The 18,637-nt window shown below is 46.6% G+C and overlaps 1 protein-coding gene across 2 annotated transcripts in view; it reads right to left on the bottom strand.

The window, feature by feature from the left end:
• Positions 1–1,493: 1,493 nt before the first annotated feature.
• LOC135240758 (SEC14 domain and spectrin repeat-containing protein 1) overlaps positions 1,494–18,637 on the bottom strand; it is a 32,657-nt gene continuing 15,513 nt past the window's right edge. For both annotated transcript variants that reach the window (XM_064310658.1, XM_064310657.1), the window contains exons 8-19: positions 18,449–18,543; positions 17,716–17,771; positions 11,771–11,988; positions 9,880–10,002; positions 8,274–8,468; positions 7,181–7,295; positions 5,747–5,906; positions 5,539–5,620; positions 4,247–4,369; positions 3,531–3,722; positions 3,017–3,141; positions 1,494–1,684 (exon numbers count right to left, since the gene is read on the bottom strand). In XM_064310658.1, the coding sequence (XP_064166728.1) occupies positions 1,531–1,684; positions 3,017–3,141; positions 3,531–3,722; positions 4,247–4,369; positions 5,539–5,620; positions 5,747–5,906; positions 7,181–7,295; positions 8,274–8,468; positions 9,880–10,002; positions 11,771–11,988; positions 17,716–17,771; positions 18,449–18,543 (1,638 nt within the window). In that variant the 3' untranslated portion in view covers positions 1,494–1,530. The remainder of the gene's footprint in view (positions 1,685–3,016; positions 3,142–3,530; positions 3,723–4,246; positions 4,370–5,538; positions 5,621–5,746; positions 5,907–7,180; positions 7,296–8,273; positions 8,469–9,879; positions 10,003–11,770; positions 11,989–17,715; positions 17,772–18,448; positions 18,544–18,637) is intronic.

Here is an 18,637-nt window from a genome sequence, read left to right as displayed (position 1 = left end):
AACACTTAAATGGCGCATGAATATTTTGTGACCTTTGTGCACTTTTACAGTCTATCCTTTACAAACTCTTGCTCATTTAGGGATACCATTAGAAATTATTTTTATAACCCAGATCTGTATGATATACATAATTATACCTGCAAGTGTAAAATTGCTATCAGAATATCTGTTAAAACTACAGCAAAACAAAATAAATATTGTATTGACATTTTAAGAACATACTTCAAGATACAGGAAGTGTACATGAACTGTTAATGGCAGTTTGGAATTCTGAAAAAATAATTCTCACTGTAGTTCTATTAAGTGAAACGAGTGTTAATTATAGTGCACATTTGTAACAAAGCCTATGAGGAGATGTTTAATATTAATATGCGCAAGTTCCACAGTAATCAGGGCCTGTTTAAAAGTGGGTTTACGTACCTGAAAATGTATTGTTCACAATAACCATCTGAAAACAGTGGGCTAGGCAGTTTCTGCTCATACAAAAGGGCTGCAGGGTGGCTTTGCCCATTGGCACTGTTAAAAAAGATGCAGCGACCAGCGACTATTTAAAAACGTGAAGGGAAGGGAAATGCATTTCTTACCGTCTACAAACAAGAAGTCCACATATGGCCAAGAAATTCTACAGTGGCAGAGAACACAGAGGACCGAGATGAAGCTACGCATTCTGTGCCATTATGAGTCTCGCCTGCCCGTGCTGGACAGGTAAGTGCCAACACAGTCATTCACAGTCATCCAATTTACATACGTATGTCATGGCAGGAGCAGAGGGCTATTAACTGAGCATTCCGCCGTGATACAGTTTGGCAAGGCGGCGTTCTGTTGAGGAAGAACAGGACGCTGATACCGCCCATAAGAGCCTGGGTATCCCATGGTGCCCTGGGGGCTGTGTGAGCACGGGTTTCCCATGATGCCCTGGGGCCTGTGTGAGAGTGTGGGTATCCCATGGTGCCCTGGGGGCTGTGTGAGAGTGTGGGTTTCCCATGGTGCCCTGGGAGCTGTTTGAGAGCACGGTTTCCCATGATGCCCTGGGGCCTGTGTGAGAGTGTGGGTTTCCCATGGTGCCCTGGGAGCTGTGTGAGAGTGTGGGTTCCCATGTGCCTGGGGCGTTGAAGGGTCCCCTGGTGCCCTGGGAGCTGTGTGAGAGTGTGGGTTTCCCATGTGCCCTGGGGGCTGTGTGAGAGTGTGGGTTTCCCATGGTGCCCTGGGAGCTGTGTGAGAGTGTGGGTTTCCCATGGTGCCCTGGGGCTGTGTGAGAGTGTGGGTATCCCATGGTGCCCTGGGGGCTGTGTGAGAGTGCGGGTATCCCATGGTGCCCTGGGGGCTGTGTGAGAGTGTGGGTTCGCCATGGTGCCCTGAGGGCTGTGTGAGAGTGTGGGTTTCCCATGGTGCCCTGGGGGCTGTTTGAGAGCACGGTTTCCCATAGTGCCCTGGGCTGTTGAGCAGGTTTCTGTGCTGGCAGCTGTGTACTGGATCAGGTTGCTTGCTAAGGGAGTCCTGGCTCCTGGGCAGGCATCTGGGGAGAAATCATTAGCTATCCTGGGGGTCCATCTCCAGATCATTTTCCTGAGGATGCTCTGCCTCTTCCTGTTGCATCCTCTTCAGCTCCACCAGCTTCATTCTGTCCCTGATGGCTCGGGCGGAGGAGGCCATGTCACCAGGGCTGCCGAAGTACTGCTCAGTCCTGCGGGGTACACACAGCGACCGCCAGCTCAACCATAGAGCACACAATAACCGCCATGGAGCGCACAATAACCGCCATCAAGCACACAACAACCGCCATCGAGCACACAACAACCGCCATCGAGCACACAACAACCGCCATCAAGCACACAACAACCGCCATCGAGCGCACAACAACCGCCATTGAGCACACAACAACCGCCATCGAGCACACAACCGCCATCGAGCACACAACAACCGCCATTGAGCACACAACAACCGCCATCGAGCACACAACAACCGCCATTGAGCACACAACAACCGCCATCAAGCACACAACAACCGCCATCGATCGCACAACAACCGCCATTGAGCACACAACAACCGCCATCGAGCACAAAACAACCGCCATCGAGCGCACAACAGCCGCCATCGAGCACACAACAGCCGCCATCGAGCACACAGCGCCCGCTAGCTCAATCATCGAGACCCTCAGCTCAGCCAAAATGGCAGCCGACTCAGCAGCCAGAGGAAATGAAATGCCTGAATTCAATGAGGCCTGCATTCAATCAATGTCTCTCTTTTAACTTTGAGAGATTAAACGCAAGTCTGAAGCTTCAAACACAATTTAATGTGTTCAGTCATCTCAAAAATGAACATGCCATACTTCGTAAGGAGAGAAACTATTTAATTTATTTGTAAATAAAAGTTTAGGAGACATGATGATTGAATCTGGATGACTGTCTCATAATGTTTTAGACAGTGAGTGTTAGCGGAATGTGGGAAAGAACGTACAGCAGGATTCTCAAAAGTCTCGAAATATGTTTTTGACATTTCAAGATTTGGTAATGAGATAAGAAAATTTCTCATCAAGCAAAAAATTATAAGATTTTAAGCGTCATTACAAGACTAACACACTTAAGGCAGACTTTTTTAGTAAATGAGAGCATATTACAGCTGAGCATACTGTGAAGCGCACAAACATTTTTACTGCACACCTGTCAGTCTGTGAACACAAAAGATAGAAAACAGAAGTTTTATTTGTGTAATGCACATCGCCATCAAGTGATGAACTGGAAAGAGGCAGGGAAAAGTAAATGAAATCCTTGATTTCTGCAACAGTGACCTTTTGAAGAAGGGTGTAAAAGAATCAGCTATGTTCAGCAGCTGTGGCTCAGATGGTTATGGACAGTCTCCAACAGAACTGCCTGATTAGAAACACATCGTATCGTAACCCTTTTTTAAATGTTAAATCTGTAATCCTTTGTAGAAGGTAATGTAAATGGGGGGAGGCGGGTTGGTACTAACAGGCTAACGGTGGAGCATTAAGCGCAGTGCTCTTTGCAGTACTCACCCGTCAGGAAAAACCACAGGCACCGTCAGTCTGTCCAGCACAGATCGCCCGATGGCCTCCACCTCCTCATAGGCCTCAAAGTTTGCCTCTAAGTCCTCACCCTGTTCTGCTCCCTCTTTCAGCACCTGAGCCAGACAGTAACCATGCAGGCATTACAGCAGAGAAATGAACACTGCCAAAGCACATGTTTTCATATTAAAATGCTCTTAAATTATTAATCTCATTATGTACTCTTATGTTCTACATGGGCTGAATGGCCTGTTCCAGTCATTATGTATTCTTATGTTCTACATGGGCTGAATGGCCTGTTCTCATTAGGTAGTCTTATGTTCTTATGTTCTAGATGAGCTGAATGACCTGTTCTTCTTAATGTGTATTTTATTCTTAGTAAATCTTTTCTTTAACCAAGGTCAACTGGCACACTGCCCGCTGTTTTGGCATAGCCTGGATGGCCGGACCACTTAATAGGCAGGTTCCTGGGCGGGGCTTGGGTGGGTTCCTGGGTGGGGCTCACCTTCTCGGCCGCGGCATGGAAGGAGGCGGCCATGTCGAGTCGCTGGATCCGCTCCTCGGAGGTGACGGAGAACTGCTTCCAGATGCGGTTGAGGCGTGGCAGGGTGTCGCCTGAGGAGCGCGTGGTGCAGCGCAGGGACTGGCAGAGGACCACAGTCGCCTGGAGCAGCTGCCTGCCATAGTCATAGGTGCTCTGAGATCACAGTCAGGACAGGCCTGTTAGTGCCCACACACCACAACACCCGTACACACAGTCAGGACAGGCCTGTTAGTGCCCGCACACCACAACACCTGCACACAGTCAGGACAGGCCTTTTAGTGCCCGCAAGCCGGAACTACCGCTGCCGGGGATTGAACCCGGGTCTCTGCAGTGGTAGGCAAGTGATTATACCTCTATACTACCCAGACGGCCCTATCCCTGGTAATTGTAATATTTTTTTCTCGATGTTGGTGAAAATGGGTTATTTTTTGAATTATCAGCAAATTTTACTCGTGTATAAAATATTTCAAATAATTATTCAACCCAGGTCTGGTAATAGTAGTTAAAAATGTTTCTATCCTGGAAAGGGAAACTGATTCACTAAAAAGCCTTACAATCAATAAACTAACAGTATAGTAAAAAATTAACATGTCAACAATAAATGTCCATGCACTGGAAACTGTGCAGTGGAAACAGTGTTAAAATGGTGGATTACCACCCAACAATCCCCATCCTACCTGAGCAACATCCACAAACTTCTTGTGCTTCTCCAGAAGCACTTTTGATTCTTGTGCATCGTCTCCTAGTCTGATGTGGGTCTTCAGGAGAGCATCCAGAAGCTCCCCCAGCCATTCCACTGCCTAGTGACAGAGTAACAGCATGGAGGGCAGGCAGACTTCTCTCAGCGTGGGAAACAAACAACATGGTCACAACACATGGTCAAGTACAAAAACCCATTTATTCCAGACCAGACGCTCTCAAGTCCTGGCACCAGGTCTCTCCGTATATATGCTGGTTCCTGTTCCAACCATTATAGAAATCCTTCAAGTGTAACAAGCTGTTAATGTTTCTCAGTTACACACTTCTTAGCAAAAATGAGGGATGATTAGGCACATTAGGTCAGAAATAGATTTGTATTCTATAAAGAATGAATTACTATTAAAACTGAATTTTAATGACTCAGATTAGCTAGCAGACAGGGGGTGTTTTCATTTTGTGTAACAGACACCACCAGCTGACAGAGAAAATACAAATTAGCCAAGCCTGCTTTACCGTACAGGTAATGAACAAAACATAGGTAAATGAGGAACAACAAATATACGCATGAAGTACATGCTTCTAATACACAAGAATGACTCGTTCATTAACAATAGAAAATAATGTCCCAGCATGCATAGGGTAATATACAGAAATGCTGGACAGGCCTGGGGGCAGTAATTATGGCTAACATGGTTGGAAGAGGAAACCTGAGTGGTTTGAAACAGGGGTTCTTGTTGAGGCATGTTTGACAGGGACTCCAGGGGCTCAGGCAGGTTAAATCACTGAGGTTTTATGAGTCTAAAGCAACGTCAGCACGGAGGAACAGATAAGTAACGGGTGAGTAACTATAAAGTCACACCTGTAAGTGACTTCCCTTAGTCTTTCCATTTATTTGCTAATTAACTTCAAGTTTTCTAATTATAGAATTTAAACAACCTTTATTTCAGAGGAGCCCCAGGCCCTGTTTCTGGAGACCTGTGGAATTTTTGGGGTTTTCTTGTAACTTTATTGATGACTTAAAGCTGGCCATTAAAACTGCAAAATCACTTTTTTCTTGGGTATAACTTGTTGACTTTGAGGTGAAAGTAAAAATCAGGAGTACCTCTAGGGCCAGGGTTAGGGACTCCTGCCTTCATTAATCTAGGGATCAGCTAGAAGGAAAACCTGAAAACATATGGAGAACCCAGGGCAGAGCTCTCTTTTGGAAGAACCCCCTTTGGGAGAACCTTCTTTGGGAGAACCCCCTTTGCAGATGGACAGCTTAACTGACCTGCACTGCGTCCTCTTCACACTTAAACAGCTGGACCATCTGAAGCATCTTCAGCCTCCGCACATCCACCATGTCCTCACACCTTCACACAACAAAGAGGGTCAGGTACCACCCAAAAGAAGCACCCGTTCCCGCCAACAACCATCTGGATGAAGCACATGACCAAGGGCTTGGCTTGGTTTCCTTCCAGCCAATGGCGGAGACCTACCTCTGTTTCCGCAGCTGCATGTCTTCCATGACGCCGTGGATGTGGTCGACGTTCTCCTTGCTTTCCTCATTCACATCCTTCCCATACGACCAGGATGTCTGGGTGGAGATTTGGTCGAGTAGAACCTGTCCTTTCTCCCTCAAGCCTTGCAGAGTTCCCTCTGAAATTGAGCAGAGTCAGTTCAGATCATGGACTTGCAGCTATAGCTATCAAAAAATAAGGACCTATTTTAATGTAACCTTAAAAAAAAGCAAATGACCATGTAGAGACTGCCAGTTTTTTATGCTCCCCCTTCTTCTCACAACACAGTCCGCTAGTCAGGCTCACACAGACACGAGATGGAGGAAGACACTGTATGCAGCTCCACAGCCGGACCTGCAGGTGGGACTGGTGTGTCATGAGTGTATACCGAAACTCTTCCATCACTGGGTGACCCCATAGAGTTGTCTGCCCCACCCAGAAGCCCCACAAATGCAAAATCAGATTCACCAGAAAGCTGTGAATTTAAGAAACTGTTGAGATCTGGCCCTTTGACTTTGACCCAAATACAGTGCATGAGAGAGGACAGTGGATGAGAGAGGAGCAGTGGATGAGAGAGGAGCAGAGCATGATAAATAGATGATAGAGGAGCAGTGGATGATAGAGGAGCGGTGGACAATAAATGGATGATAGAGGAGCAGTGGATGATAAGTGGATAATAGAGGAGCAGTGGGTGGTAAAGGAGCAGTGGATGATAGAGGAGCAGTGGATGATAAGTATATTATAGAGGAGCAGTGGATAATAAGTGGATGATAGAGGAGCAGTGGGTGGTAAAGGAGCAGTGGATGATAGAGGAGCAGTGGATGATAAGTGGATGATAAAGGAGCAGTGGATGATAAGTGGATGATAGAGGAGCAGTGGATGATAAATAGATGATAGAGGAGCAGAGGATGACAAATGGATGACAGAGGAGCAGTGGATGATAAATGGATGATAGAGAAGCAGTGGATGATAAGTAGATGATAGAGGAGCAGTGGATGATAAGTGGATAATAGAGGAGCAGTAGATGATAAGTAGATGATAGAGGAGTAGCAGATGATAGAGGGGCAGCAGATGATAGAGGGGCAGCAGATTATAGAGGAGCAGTGGGCGGTAAAGGAGCAGCAGATGATAGTGGAGTAGCAGATGATAGAGGGGCAGCAGATGATAGAGGAGCAGTGGGTGGTAAAGGAGAAGTGGATGATAGAGGAGTAGCAAATGACAGAGGAGCAGCAGATGATAGAGGAGTAGCAGATGATAGAGGGCCAGCAGATGATAGAGGAGCGGTGGGTGGTAAAGGAGCAGTGGATGATAGAGGAGCAGCAGATGATAGAGGAGCAGTGGGTGGTAAAGGAGCAGCGGATGATAAAGGAACAGTGGAAGATGGAGGAGCAGTGGAAAATAACTCCTCCTCACCCACAGTCTTCAGCTTCTCCTCCAGATGCTTCAGTGTTTGCTGGATGGCAGCTCCATCGGCTGGGGCCACATCCACACAGAGCATGCCCAGTAGCCCGTCTAGCTGCTGCGACAACTGAGGAAGTGCACAGACACGATAAAGCCATGGTAACATTCTCTGCTCATTCATGAGTGACAGCACCATGGTAACTCTCTCCCCATTCATGAGTGACAGCACCATGGTAACACACTGGTCATTCATGAGTGACAGTACCATGGTAACACACTGGTCATTCATGAGTGACAGCACCATGGTAACATTCTCTGCCCATTCCTGAGTGACAGCACCATGGTAACACACTGCCCATTCATGAGTGACAGCACCATGGTAACATTCTCTGCCCATTCCTGAGTGACAGCACCATGGTAACACACTGGTCATTCATGAGTGACAGCACCATGGTAACACACTGGTCATTCATGAGTGACAGCACCATGGTAACATTCTCTGCCCATTCCTGAGTGACAGCACCATGGTAACACACTGCCCATTCATGAGTGACAGCACCATGGTAACTCTCTGCTCATTCCTGAGTGACAGCACCATGGTAACACACTGCCCATTCATGAGTGACAGCACCATGGTAACTCTCTGCTCATTCATGAGTGACAGCACCATGGTAACACACTGGTCATTCATGAGTGACAGCACCATGGTAACATTCTCTGCCCATTCATGAGTGACAGCACCATATAATACTGATAATAAATTATGTGCAGCAGTTTCGGAAACGATAATTGTTTTGGTCCAGAAGCCTTGCGAATATATTTATTAAAATGTGCATATTATATGACATAATGCAGATTTTTCAATCTGCTTTTCATATGACACGTAACAGTCATCAATCGATTTTCAAAATACCATCCAGGATGTTTTATTTTTCCTATCGTATATTCCCCATTCACTTTAATGGGAGCTCCAATGTTTTTCCCTCAACACAGTACAGGCTTACTTCCGGGACTTCACAAGCTTAGGTTAGTTGAAGGTGTGCTGGCCAGTCTAGTTAAATATGCACGTCTGTGTGTGGCACTGGTGGGAGGGGGCGGGGCTTACGTCCTGGGCGGTGCTGTGGAAGTCGTGGGCGGACTGCAGCACGTTCTGTCTGAACTCCAGTTGGCTGGCCTGTCTGTAGCACACGTCACTCAGCTGCTGCTGCAGGCCCTTCAGGTCCACCAGGTCCTCCTCATCCCCAGAGTTCAGCAGGGCAGCGATCTGCTGGTTCAGCTCCACATAGACAGCAAACCACTCCTGCAACACACACACACACACTTATACATGCCGCAAACCACTCCTGCAACACACACACTTACACATACTGCAAACCACTCCTGCAACAAACACACACACACACACACACACACTTATACATACCGCAAACCACTCCTGCTACACACATACACACACAAATATATACTGCAAACCACTTCTGCAACACACACACACACACATACATACCGCAAACCACTCCTGCAACACACACATACAATTCTGCGGTTACATTCATAAACTGCAGTGAGTCAGTGAGGCAGTGCTGAGCTTCCCAGGTCAGGTACACAGGCTGGATCCAGCGCTGCAGGTACACAGGCTGGATACAGCGCTGCAGGTACACAGGCTGGATACAGCGCTGCAGGTACACAGGCTGGATACAGCGCTGCAGGTACACAGGCTGGATCCAGCGCTGCAGGTACACAGGCTGGATACAGCGCTGCAGGCACACAGGCTGGATCCAGCGCTGCAGGTACACAGGCTGGATCCAGCGCTGCAGGCACACAGGCTGGATCCAGCGCTGCAGGCACACAGGCTGGATACAGCGCTGCAGGTACACAGGCTGGATCCAGCGCTGCAGGTACACAGGCTGGATACAGCGCTGCAGGTACACAGGCTGGATACAGCGCTGCAGGCACACAGGCTGGATCCAGCGCTGCAGGTACACAGGCTGGATCCAGCGCTGCAGGCACACAGGCTGGATCCAGCGCTGCAGGCACACAGGCTGGATACAGCGCTGCAGGTACACAGGCTGGATCCAGCGCTGCAGGTACACAGGCTGGATACAGCGCTGCAGGCACACAGGCTGGATACAGCGCTGCAGGTACACAGGCTGGATACAGCGCTGCAGGCACACAGGCTGGATACAGCGCTGCAGGTACACAGGCTGGATCCAGCGCTGCAGGTACACAGGCTGGATACAGCGCTGCAGGCACACAGGCTGGATCCAGCGCTGCAGGTACACAGGCTGGATCCAGCGCTGCAGGTACACAGGCTGGATACAGCGCTGCAGGCACACAGGCTGGATCCAGCGCTGCAGGCACACAGGCTGGATACAGCGCTGCAGGCACACAGGCTGGATCCAGCGCTGCAGGTACACAGGCTGGATCCAGCGCTGCAGGTACACAGGCTGGATACAGCGCTGCAGGCACACAGGCTGGATACAGCGCTGCAGGTACACAGGCTGGATCCAGCGCTGCAGGTACACAGGCTGGATACAGCGCTGCAGGTACACAGGCTGGATCCAGCGCTGCAGGCACACAGGCTGAAAGCTCAGTCAGTGACAAGCAGGTGACCTCTGAGAGATGGGAGCTCTCCGGTAGCAGGGATGTCCACCAATCAGTGAGTGATGAAAGGAGGGGAGTGGCATGGGAGGGCAGGGGGCGGTCCTTACGCTGTGCTGGCTCTCGATCTCCTCGTGCTTCTGTTGCAGAGCCTGGGATGCCCTGATGGAGTCGCCGATCCCCCACTGCGTGCGGAGCTGTTCAGTTCCAGGCCCCTCCAGCCAGTTCACAACCTGCACACAACCGGTCTCATTAACACTGCCTCAGCCGGGGTATCTTGTGGCGTAGCCTGTAGAGCACTGTCCACATGCTCATTACGAGCCGCGACGTTAGTGGTTCGAGTCCGACCACGTGACCCTTTGTTGCATGTCTCTCCCTCCTGTATCTCTACACTGTCCAGTCCAATAAAAGCTGAGAAGCTTTTAAAAATAAATAAAAATAAAAATTTTAAAAACACTGCCTCAGTGAGCATGAGTCAAGATACCCCCAGCCCTCTAACATAATAATTAAATCAGCCTGATATTCTAAGAAACAAACAATCACAGCAGGTAATAGAGAGTTCTCTGGAAAAATCATTAATTATGCAAAAATATGCTGAAACTGAAAAATCAGAAGCTTCCCATGATAATCAATCCATCCATCATCGTGTATTGAGGCAGGAATACACCCTGGACAGGTCACCAATCCATCGCAGGGCACACACACCATTCACTCACAGACTCATACCTACAGCCAATTTTGATCCTCCAATTAACCTAACCTGCATGTCTTTGAGCTGTGGGAGGGAGCCCACGCGGACACAGGGAAAACACGCACGCTCCACACAGAAAGGCCACGACTGAGATTCAAACCGGGGAACTTCGTGCTGTGAGGCGACAGTGATACCCACCTCCCATGGTAGTTTGTAGCTGATATGTGAATGTAGTTGTATTGATTAATGTATGTGATCCCAGTGCATTCTCCTCATAGTGAAGGAAGGGAGGAGTCTGGAAGATTCCGGGGGGGGAGGGGGTATAAGTGCGTGGTAAAACAGCTCCTGGTTGATCTGGACAGGTCTGTTTCAGTCATCACCCCAGGCTGGTATTCTGTTCTACCTCAAATAGATGTGAGTACTGAAACATACATTCTACACCCACCCCCCTGTCCCTTTCTGCACAGGATAATAGACTGGGAACACTTCCAGCCATACATTTACCACTAAACACATCCTCCAGAGAGGCACTAAAGTCATTTATTCCAAAAAACATTAAATCAGCCCTTATTAAGTTACATTGCATTAAGTTAAGTTACGGTTTAGTGTGAAAGAGCAAACGCAGTGTTTGGGCGGGAGCCGGCCCAGCTGCAGCTGCTGTTACTGCCACTTCCACAGGGTGGCGCTGCACACACAGCGTGCGGCTCAACCCCACGAGGCCAGCGGACGGGAGTGAAGCGAGCGAGCGTGGGAGTAGAGCCAGGGCCAATCACACGCCACGATGCTTCTGACACACAATGACTCCCACAGGGACATTCTTATGCTCTGAGGATTCCTTCCAGAAAAACGCACAGGCAACAGAGACCAGCTCAGTTCAGGGGGAACACAAGATGCACAAAAAACAGTGACGGGGAAACTCATAGTGAGCTGTACAGAGTGCCTTTCCCCTTCAAACGCAAACGTTTCCCCAGACCGGCTCCTAAAAGCCGAACGTGGACGGTTTCAGGATGAGAAATGTGTGGGGGTTTCTGGAGGGGCGTGGTCTGACTAAACAGGAAGCACCTGTGACAGGCCACAGAGGCCCCATTCTGCAGAACCAGCCGCTAATAAGGAAGGACAAGATCAGAGGGGCATCACTTTAGTCCTACTGCACCAACCGAACACGCTCTGCTGCGCAGGCCTGCGCATACCTGCAGCAGCCTGGCCTGGATCTCGTTCAGCTGCGCATACCTGCATGACCTTGGTGTGGATCTCATTCAGCTGTGCATAACTGCATGACCTTGGTGTGGATCTCGTTCAGCTGCGCATACCTGCATGACCTTGGTGTGGATCTCGTCCAGCTGCGAGCGCTTGCTGCGCTGCCTGCACAGCTCCTGGTACTTGGTGTACTGCTCCCTCAGAGAGTCCAGCAGCTTCATCACCTGCGGCTGGGCCAGCAGCTCGTCGTCCATGGGGGACCAGGCCGTCCCCGTACCCCCCTCCGAACCGTTAAACCGCCGCTGCTGCAGCTCCGACAGCAACTCATGACCTGGGGGGGGGGGGGGGGGCAGAGAGAGAGAAGGAGGCAAAGAGAGAGAGAGAGAGGGAGATAGAAGGAGTGGGACAGGGAGGGACACAGGGGGAGATGAAACAAAAAAAGGGAGGGAGAAGGACAGAGAGAGTGATAGAGAGAAAGGAAAGGGAAGGAGAGAGAAAGCGAGGGATAGCACAAAGACAAAAAAGGACACATAAAATGGTGAGCGTAGAGGATCAGAAGAGGCGTGGCAGAGGTTGGCAGCCTTCCCGTTACTGAAAGGAACACAGGCCTATACAGCTCAGGGTAAAAATGACAGCTGCCATCTATTAAACCCATATTAAAATTCAAGAGCAAACTGCCGCCTTAGAACAGTAAACATTCCCAGTAAACTCCAGCAGGAGAGACAGCGGCACAGGAATACACCTGCTTAGGCTCTCTCTGCCAGACACGCAATAAAAACAATTAAACCACACTCTAAATCCACGCATAAACCACACACTTAAACCACACTCTTAACCCCTTAACGCACATGCCAAATCTTGCCAATCCTTGCCCATTTAGGGGGTAGCCTACCCTATTTAAAGCATTATAACTTCAGATGTGAACACCAGTGAGACTTTAAAAACGGCATAATTGAAGCAAGACATTTGTACAATTTACAATACTAACGCAGATTCGTTTATATTCATAATTTTGAAGAAATAAAGTGCCACAAATGCAATTGTCAAGACAAAAAAATCAAAAATGAATTTGCACTTTTTTAGTTTGCAATGAAATCCTGAGAGATCGCATATATACAGCAGATTAAACTATACATGTGCTGGATCAAAAACTTCTTGACCAAAAGTTCATAATATCTAAGGGTGAATATGTAGAACTACTACAGATTTATGAATCAAAAACTAAGCAGTGTACCCAGCGTCTCCAAATCTATCCAAAATGTCTAAATTATGCATTGCTGTAAATCACAACATATTCACGTATTTCACTACAACTCAACTGTTTTGACTCAAGAAACTCACTGTTGAATCATTTTCAAGTGGGAATTACAAGCTTTCCATCAGTACAGTGGTCTAAAATATCTAGGGGTCCAGAAACATATCCAAAATCTCTCCAAAAATGAATAAAATGCTTTTTGTCCATTACAAAGCATATAAATGAACCCCTTATGAAGGTTTAAGATGAAACATTGCTATCATATTAAAAAATAATGAAAAAATATTGTCACACAATGCGGTACAGTACCTAAATGTGTAATAATTAACTCGTGTGTATTTCTATGCTCTGTACTCTCGTATGTTTCCTTGCATGGGGATGGGACGACATGAAAACAATTTTCAACCGTCCACCACGTTTTGGCAATGTTCCAACTCTCACGGCATCACTGTTGCATGCTTCACAAAAACTATAAGATAAGAAAACTTTATTGTCCATTACATTTACATGGAATGGAAATTTGCCTTCGGCATTCTGGCAACACAGTGTAAAACAGACAGTAAAGAGCAGCTAAAATATACAAAATACATTTTCAGCAACAGCAATGCTCAAGGGGGGTTATTTTATTATGTACACTCTGTTTATAATGGCCACAGCAGAGGGCACAAATGACTTCTTCTACCCATTTTTCCTGGCTAGTGGGACCTTGAGTCTCCTGCCAGATGGCAACAGCTGGAATGATGAGTAAAGGGGGTGGGTGGGGTCATTATAGACCTGGGTTGCTTTTTTACTGTAGGTTATGGACTGGTTGTATAGGTTCTGGAGTTGCAATTGTTTGTCTCCAATGATCTTGCTGGCCTGGTTGACCACCTGGGTCAGCTTATTCCTGTGTCTAACTGAGAGTTTCCCATACCAGGAGACAAAGTTAAGGGTGAGAACACTCTCAGTGAGTGACCTGTAGACCATGGGTGTGTTTGCTGGCATTGAAGCTCCTCAGTTTCCTGAAGAGAGAGAGAGTCGCTGCCTTGACGTTTTGTAAATGTAGTCTGCATTGGTCTGAAAGGTGAGTTTATTGTCAATGATTGTTCCCAGATATTTAAAGTGAGTAACCTGCTCCACTTCCTGCCCCTTCATGATAGTAGGCTTGAAGACGGGCCCTATGCTTCCTGCTCCCATCCTACCTCCCAGACACAGCTCCTTGGTCTTACTGACATTAAGGTCAAGGAAGCTGCCGTAAAACCAGGTGGCAAGGCGGACGATGTGCTGAGAGTAGGAAGGGCTGTTCACATCCTGCAGGCAGGCAACCAGAGCCATATCATCAGCATACTAAATGAGCGAGAGGTCTTTGCTGTTGTATTTTGCTGCATTTGTATATATGGAGAACAGGAGGGGAGATAAATCGCACCCCTGTGGAATGCCAGTGTTCAGGACAAGGCAGTCGGAGAAGGTGTTATTAATACAGACGCGTTGGGGCCTCTCTCTCAGGAACTCCCTGACCAACAGGACAAGGCTACTGCTGACGTTCAGGTCACACAGGCATCTCAAGAGAAGATGAGGCTGGACCGTGTTAAAAGCAGAGGAGAAATCCATGAGAAGTACGCGGACATACAGTTAAGGTCGAAAGTTTCCATACACCTGCAAAGAAAATTTATTTCATGGCAGTTTTGAGGTTCCAATTATTTCTACAAGTCTTATTTTTCTTTGATGGAATGATTGGATCTTATACTCGTTTGTCACAAAAAAACATTCATGAAATTTGGTTTTGTAATATATTTATTGTGAGTTCTCTGAAAACAAAAATATACAAACAGGTTAAGAAATAAACATACAGCAACTTAAAATATCTATTTTGATGGTGTAGAAAGTTGTGACAATCAAATGTCCTTTGTGGCATGGCCCCTTAACTCCTTGTGAGTGATCATGATTGACTACAGCTGATGACTTCTCTGAGGCAATTTAAAAAGGGCTCGTTAGTCACAACCAGCCTGCACTACAATGGGAAGGTCAAAAGAGCTCAGCATGGATCTGAAAAAGCATATCATTGACTTGAACAAGTCAGGAAAGTCACTCGGAGCCATTGCAAAGCTGTTACAGGTACCAAGATCTACTGTGCAAACCATTATTTCTAAGTTTAAAGTGCATGGAGTGGTTGTGTCACTGCCACGAACAGGAAGAAAACGCAAGCTCTCCCCTGCTGCTGAGAGAAAATTGGTCAGGCTGGTCAAGATGCAACCAAGAATCACCAAGAAGCAGATCTGCAATGAATTGCATGCTGATGGAATACAGATATCAAAGTCCACAGTCAAACATGTTTTACATCGCCATGGTCTGAGAGGTTGCTGTGCAAGAAGGAAGCCCTTGCTCCAGAACCGGCACCTTAAGGCTCGACTCAAATTTACAAATGACCACATGGACAAAAATACAACTTTCTGGGGGAAGGTCCTGTGGTCAGATGAGACAAAAATGGAGTTATTTGGCCACAATGACCAGAGATATGTTTGGAGGGAACAAGGTGAGGCCTTCAACCCCAAGAACACCATCCCTACCGTCAAGCACAGGGGTGGTAGTATTATGCTCTGGGGATGTTTTGCTGCCAGTGAAACTGGTGCATTACAAAAAATAGACGGAATCATGAAAAAGGAGGATTACCTCAAAATCCTTGAGGACAACCTGAAACCATCTGCTAGAAAGTTGGGTCTTGGACGCAGCTGGGTCTTCCAACAAGACAATGACCCCAAACACACCTCATAAGTTGGTGAAGGAATGGCTAAACCAGGCTAGAATTAAGGTTTTAGAATGGCCTTCACAGAGTCCCGACGTCAACCCCATCGAGAACATGTGGACACTGCTGAGGAGACAAGTCCGTATCAGGAAGCCAACAAATTTAGTCGAACTGTACCAATTTTGTCAAGAGGAGTGGTCCAAGATTCAACCACAAGCTTGCCAGAAACTTGTGGATGGCTACCAAAAGTGTCTACTTGAGGTTAAGATGGCTAAAGGTCATGCGACCAAATATTAGAAGCGCTGTATGTTTAGTTCTGAACCTGTTTGTATATTTTTGTTTCAGAAAACTCACAATAAATATATTACAAAACCAAATTTCATGAATGTTTTTTTTGTGACAAACAAGTTTAAGCTCCAATCATTCCATCACAGAAAAATAAGACTTGTAGAAATAATTGGAACCTCAAAACTACCATGAAGTAAATTTGCTTTGCAGGTGTATGGAAACTTTCGACCTTAACTGTATGTGTTGGCCTTGTCTAGATGACCATGTACTTTGTTCAGGAGAGTGAGAGTGGCGACCTCCACACCTCGGCTGGCTCGGTAGGCAAACTGCATGGGGTCCAGGAGCTTAGCTGTTTGCAATATGAATTCCTTGCTTACTAGACACTCCATGCAATTGCTTAATAGAGGTGTGAGGGCAATGGGTCTAAAATCATTAAGCAATTTTGTGTGTGCTGTTTTAGGCACTGAGACAATGGTTGCCATTTTCCAGGCCTGGGGGACAAAACTGGTGTTGAGGAACATCCTCATTACACTACTAACTAACGCTTACATTACATTGTGAAATATCCACACTATATAATACCACTAAACTATTTAAAGACACTCGATTTCAAAAACAACGTATATAAACAAAGTATTTTGAGCAGTAATACTTACATAGCAATGATGAAAGCTTATCTATGTTCAGTGGATGCAGACAGAGACTATTCACTTCTCCAGAAAACAATGTCAGCTAGGTCTATCAGAAAACATATGTCTTAGCTATGCCCAGAAGTCCTCAGTAATAATAGTATTTTCCAAGAAATTACGAAAAATCATTGACCACATTTCGTTAGGTGCAGCGAGTGAATGCGTAAATGAATTCAATGATAAGAAAATTTTTGGTTGCGCTGACCTAAAAAACGCTAAGGGACATCTCTACGCATAAAACCAACAACAAGGTTGTATATTTATTCAGTATTTAGTCCCAGATATTGACTGTAGAATGACACGGTATCATTTTTAAAAAGCTTTTCTCGTACATTTCATTATTCAGTGAGCAGCATTTTCACTGCTGTATTGGCATATCTTAGGGCTATTGTCAGTTTACCTTGTTGCTATGACGGAATACGATTTTTTAGTGGTGAAAGAATATTTTTATGAATGCCAAGATAGACAATATTGTCCATTATGTCAAGGGTGGGGGGTGTAGTTGCAGATGAGACTGCAGGGAGGGGGTGTGTGTTAAATGAACGACGGGAGCGACAATGGTGGGGCTGCGAAACTCCGTATTCGGCATAGTTGTCGTGTATCGTCTACTAATGAAACGAAAACAAAGCGTTTCTGTTTTTAACACGTACTTTGGTTGCAGTAGCACTGAATGTCTGAGTTCAGCAATCTTGGCATGCCGGCATGCCGACCACTAGGGGTTTTGCGCTAAGAGGTTAAACCACACGCTTAAACCGTGCTCTAAAACCACACAATTAAACCACACACTTAAACCACACTCTTAAACCACACTCTTAAGCCACACTCGTAAGCCACACTCTTAAGCCACGATTAAACTACACTCTACAACCACACACTTAAATAACACACTTAAACTGCACACATTTTAGTAAACAAAACGATAACGAGTCTGATTATTTAAGATGTGTGTGGGGTGACAGTTAGCACTAACAACAGTGGCATTTAAATTCCAGCCTAAAATGAAAATCTTGTTCCGGGAAGCTCAGTGACTCTAAAAGCTTTCTGCACAGAAGTTCTAATGAACACTCCTGCGTAGAGCTTATTATGGCAAATCCCTCCACTCACCGTTCTGAAGCACTGTCTCAGGGTCCAGAGAGGGCAGCATGCCACAGTCGGCTGGGCTGAGGATAAAGACATGAGTGGCATAAGTGTTCCTGTGGGCATCACTAATCCAGACTGCTTCAAAGCACCTAAACATTCAACATACGCCATCAATACAAAAGGAGCTCATTTCAGCCAACCTATAATTGCTTTGAAAAAAAAAGAAGTCTCAATACTGGGTTTCCATTAAATATGAAGAGGCCCATTACACTTTAAAGCAAGCGATGTACCGGTCCACATCAATCTGACCTCAGTGAGCAATCCGGGAGAATATTGAAGAATGGACAGTACTTCTTTGACTAATGGTGTGAGCTCCAGGTGATGACACAGTAATGCTCTCTAACTGAGCTAGTGGTGCAGTCACGCTCTATAACTGAGCACCTGACACAGTGACGCTCTAAAACTGAGCTCCTGACAGAGTGACACTCTATAACTGAGCATGTGGCACAGTGATGCTCTATAACTGAGATAGTGGCACAGTCAAACTCTATAACTGAGCTAGTGGCACAGTCACACTCTATAACTGAGCTCCTGGCACAGTGACACTCTATAACTGAGCATGTGGCACAGTGATGCTCTATAACTGAGATAGTGGCACAGTCAAACTCTATAACTGAGCTAGTGGCACAGTCACACTCTATAACGGAGCTCCTGACACAGTCATGCTCTATAACTGAGGCCGGTGGAGAGCACATACCGGTCTTTGTCAGGTTGGCTTCCTTTCTCGTTCTCGTTGATGACGGCAAGCTCATCCAGGAGGGATGTGGAATCCTTGGTGAATTTCTCAAAGACCTGAGCAGACATGAGCAAACATATTTTGAGCAAAACTACCTGAAAAATGAAATTTTAAAAATTGCAGGAAGTCAGGATTTTATGTCAAGTCATT

This window comes from Anguilla rostrata, chromosome 15, assembly GCF_018555375.3.
Source record: "Anguilla rostrata isolate EN2019 chromosome 15, ASM1855537v3, whole genome shotgun sequence".
NCBI classification, from domain to species: domain Eukaryota; kingdom Metazoa; phylum Chordata; class Actinopteri; order Anguilliformes; family Anguillidae; genus Anguilla; species Anguilla rostrata.
Note: the sequence above shows the minus strand (reverse complement) of the source record. Positions and strands in the feature narration are given on the sequence as shown.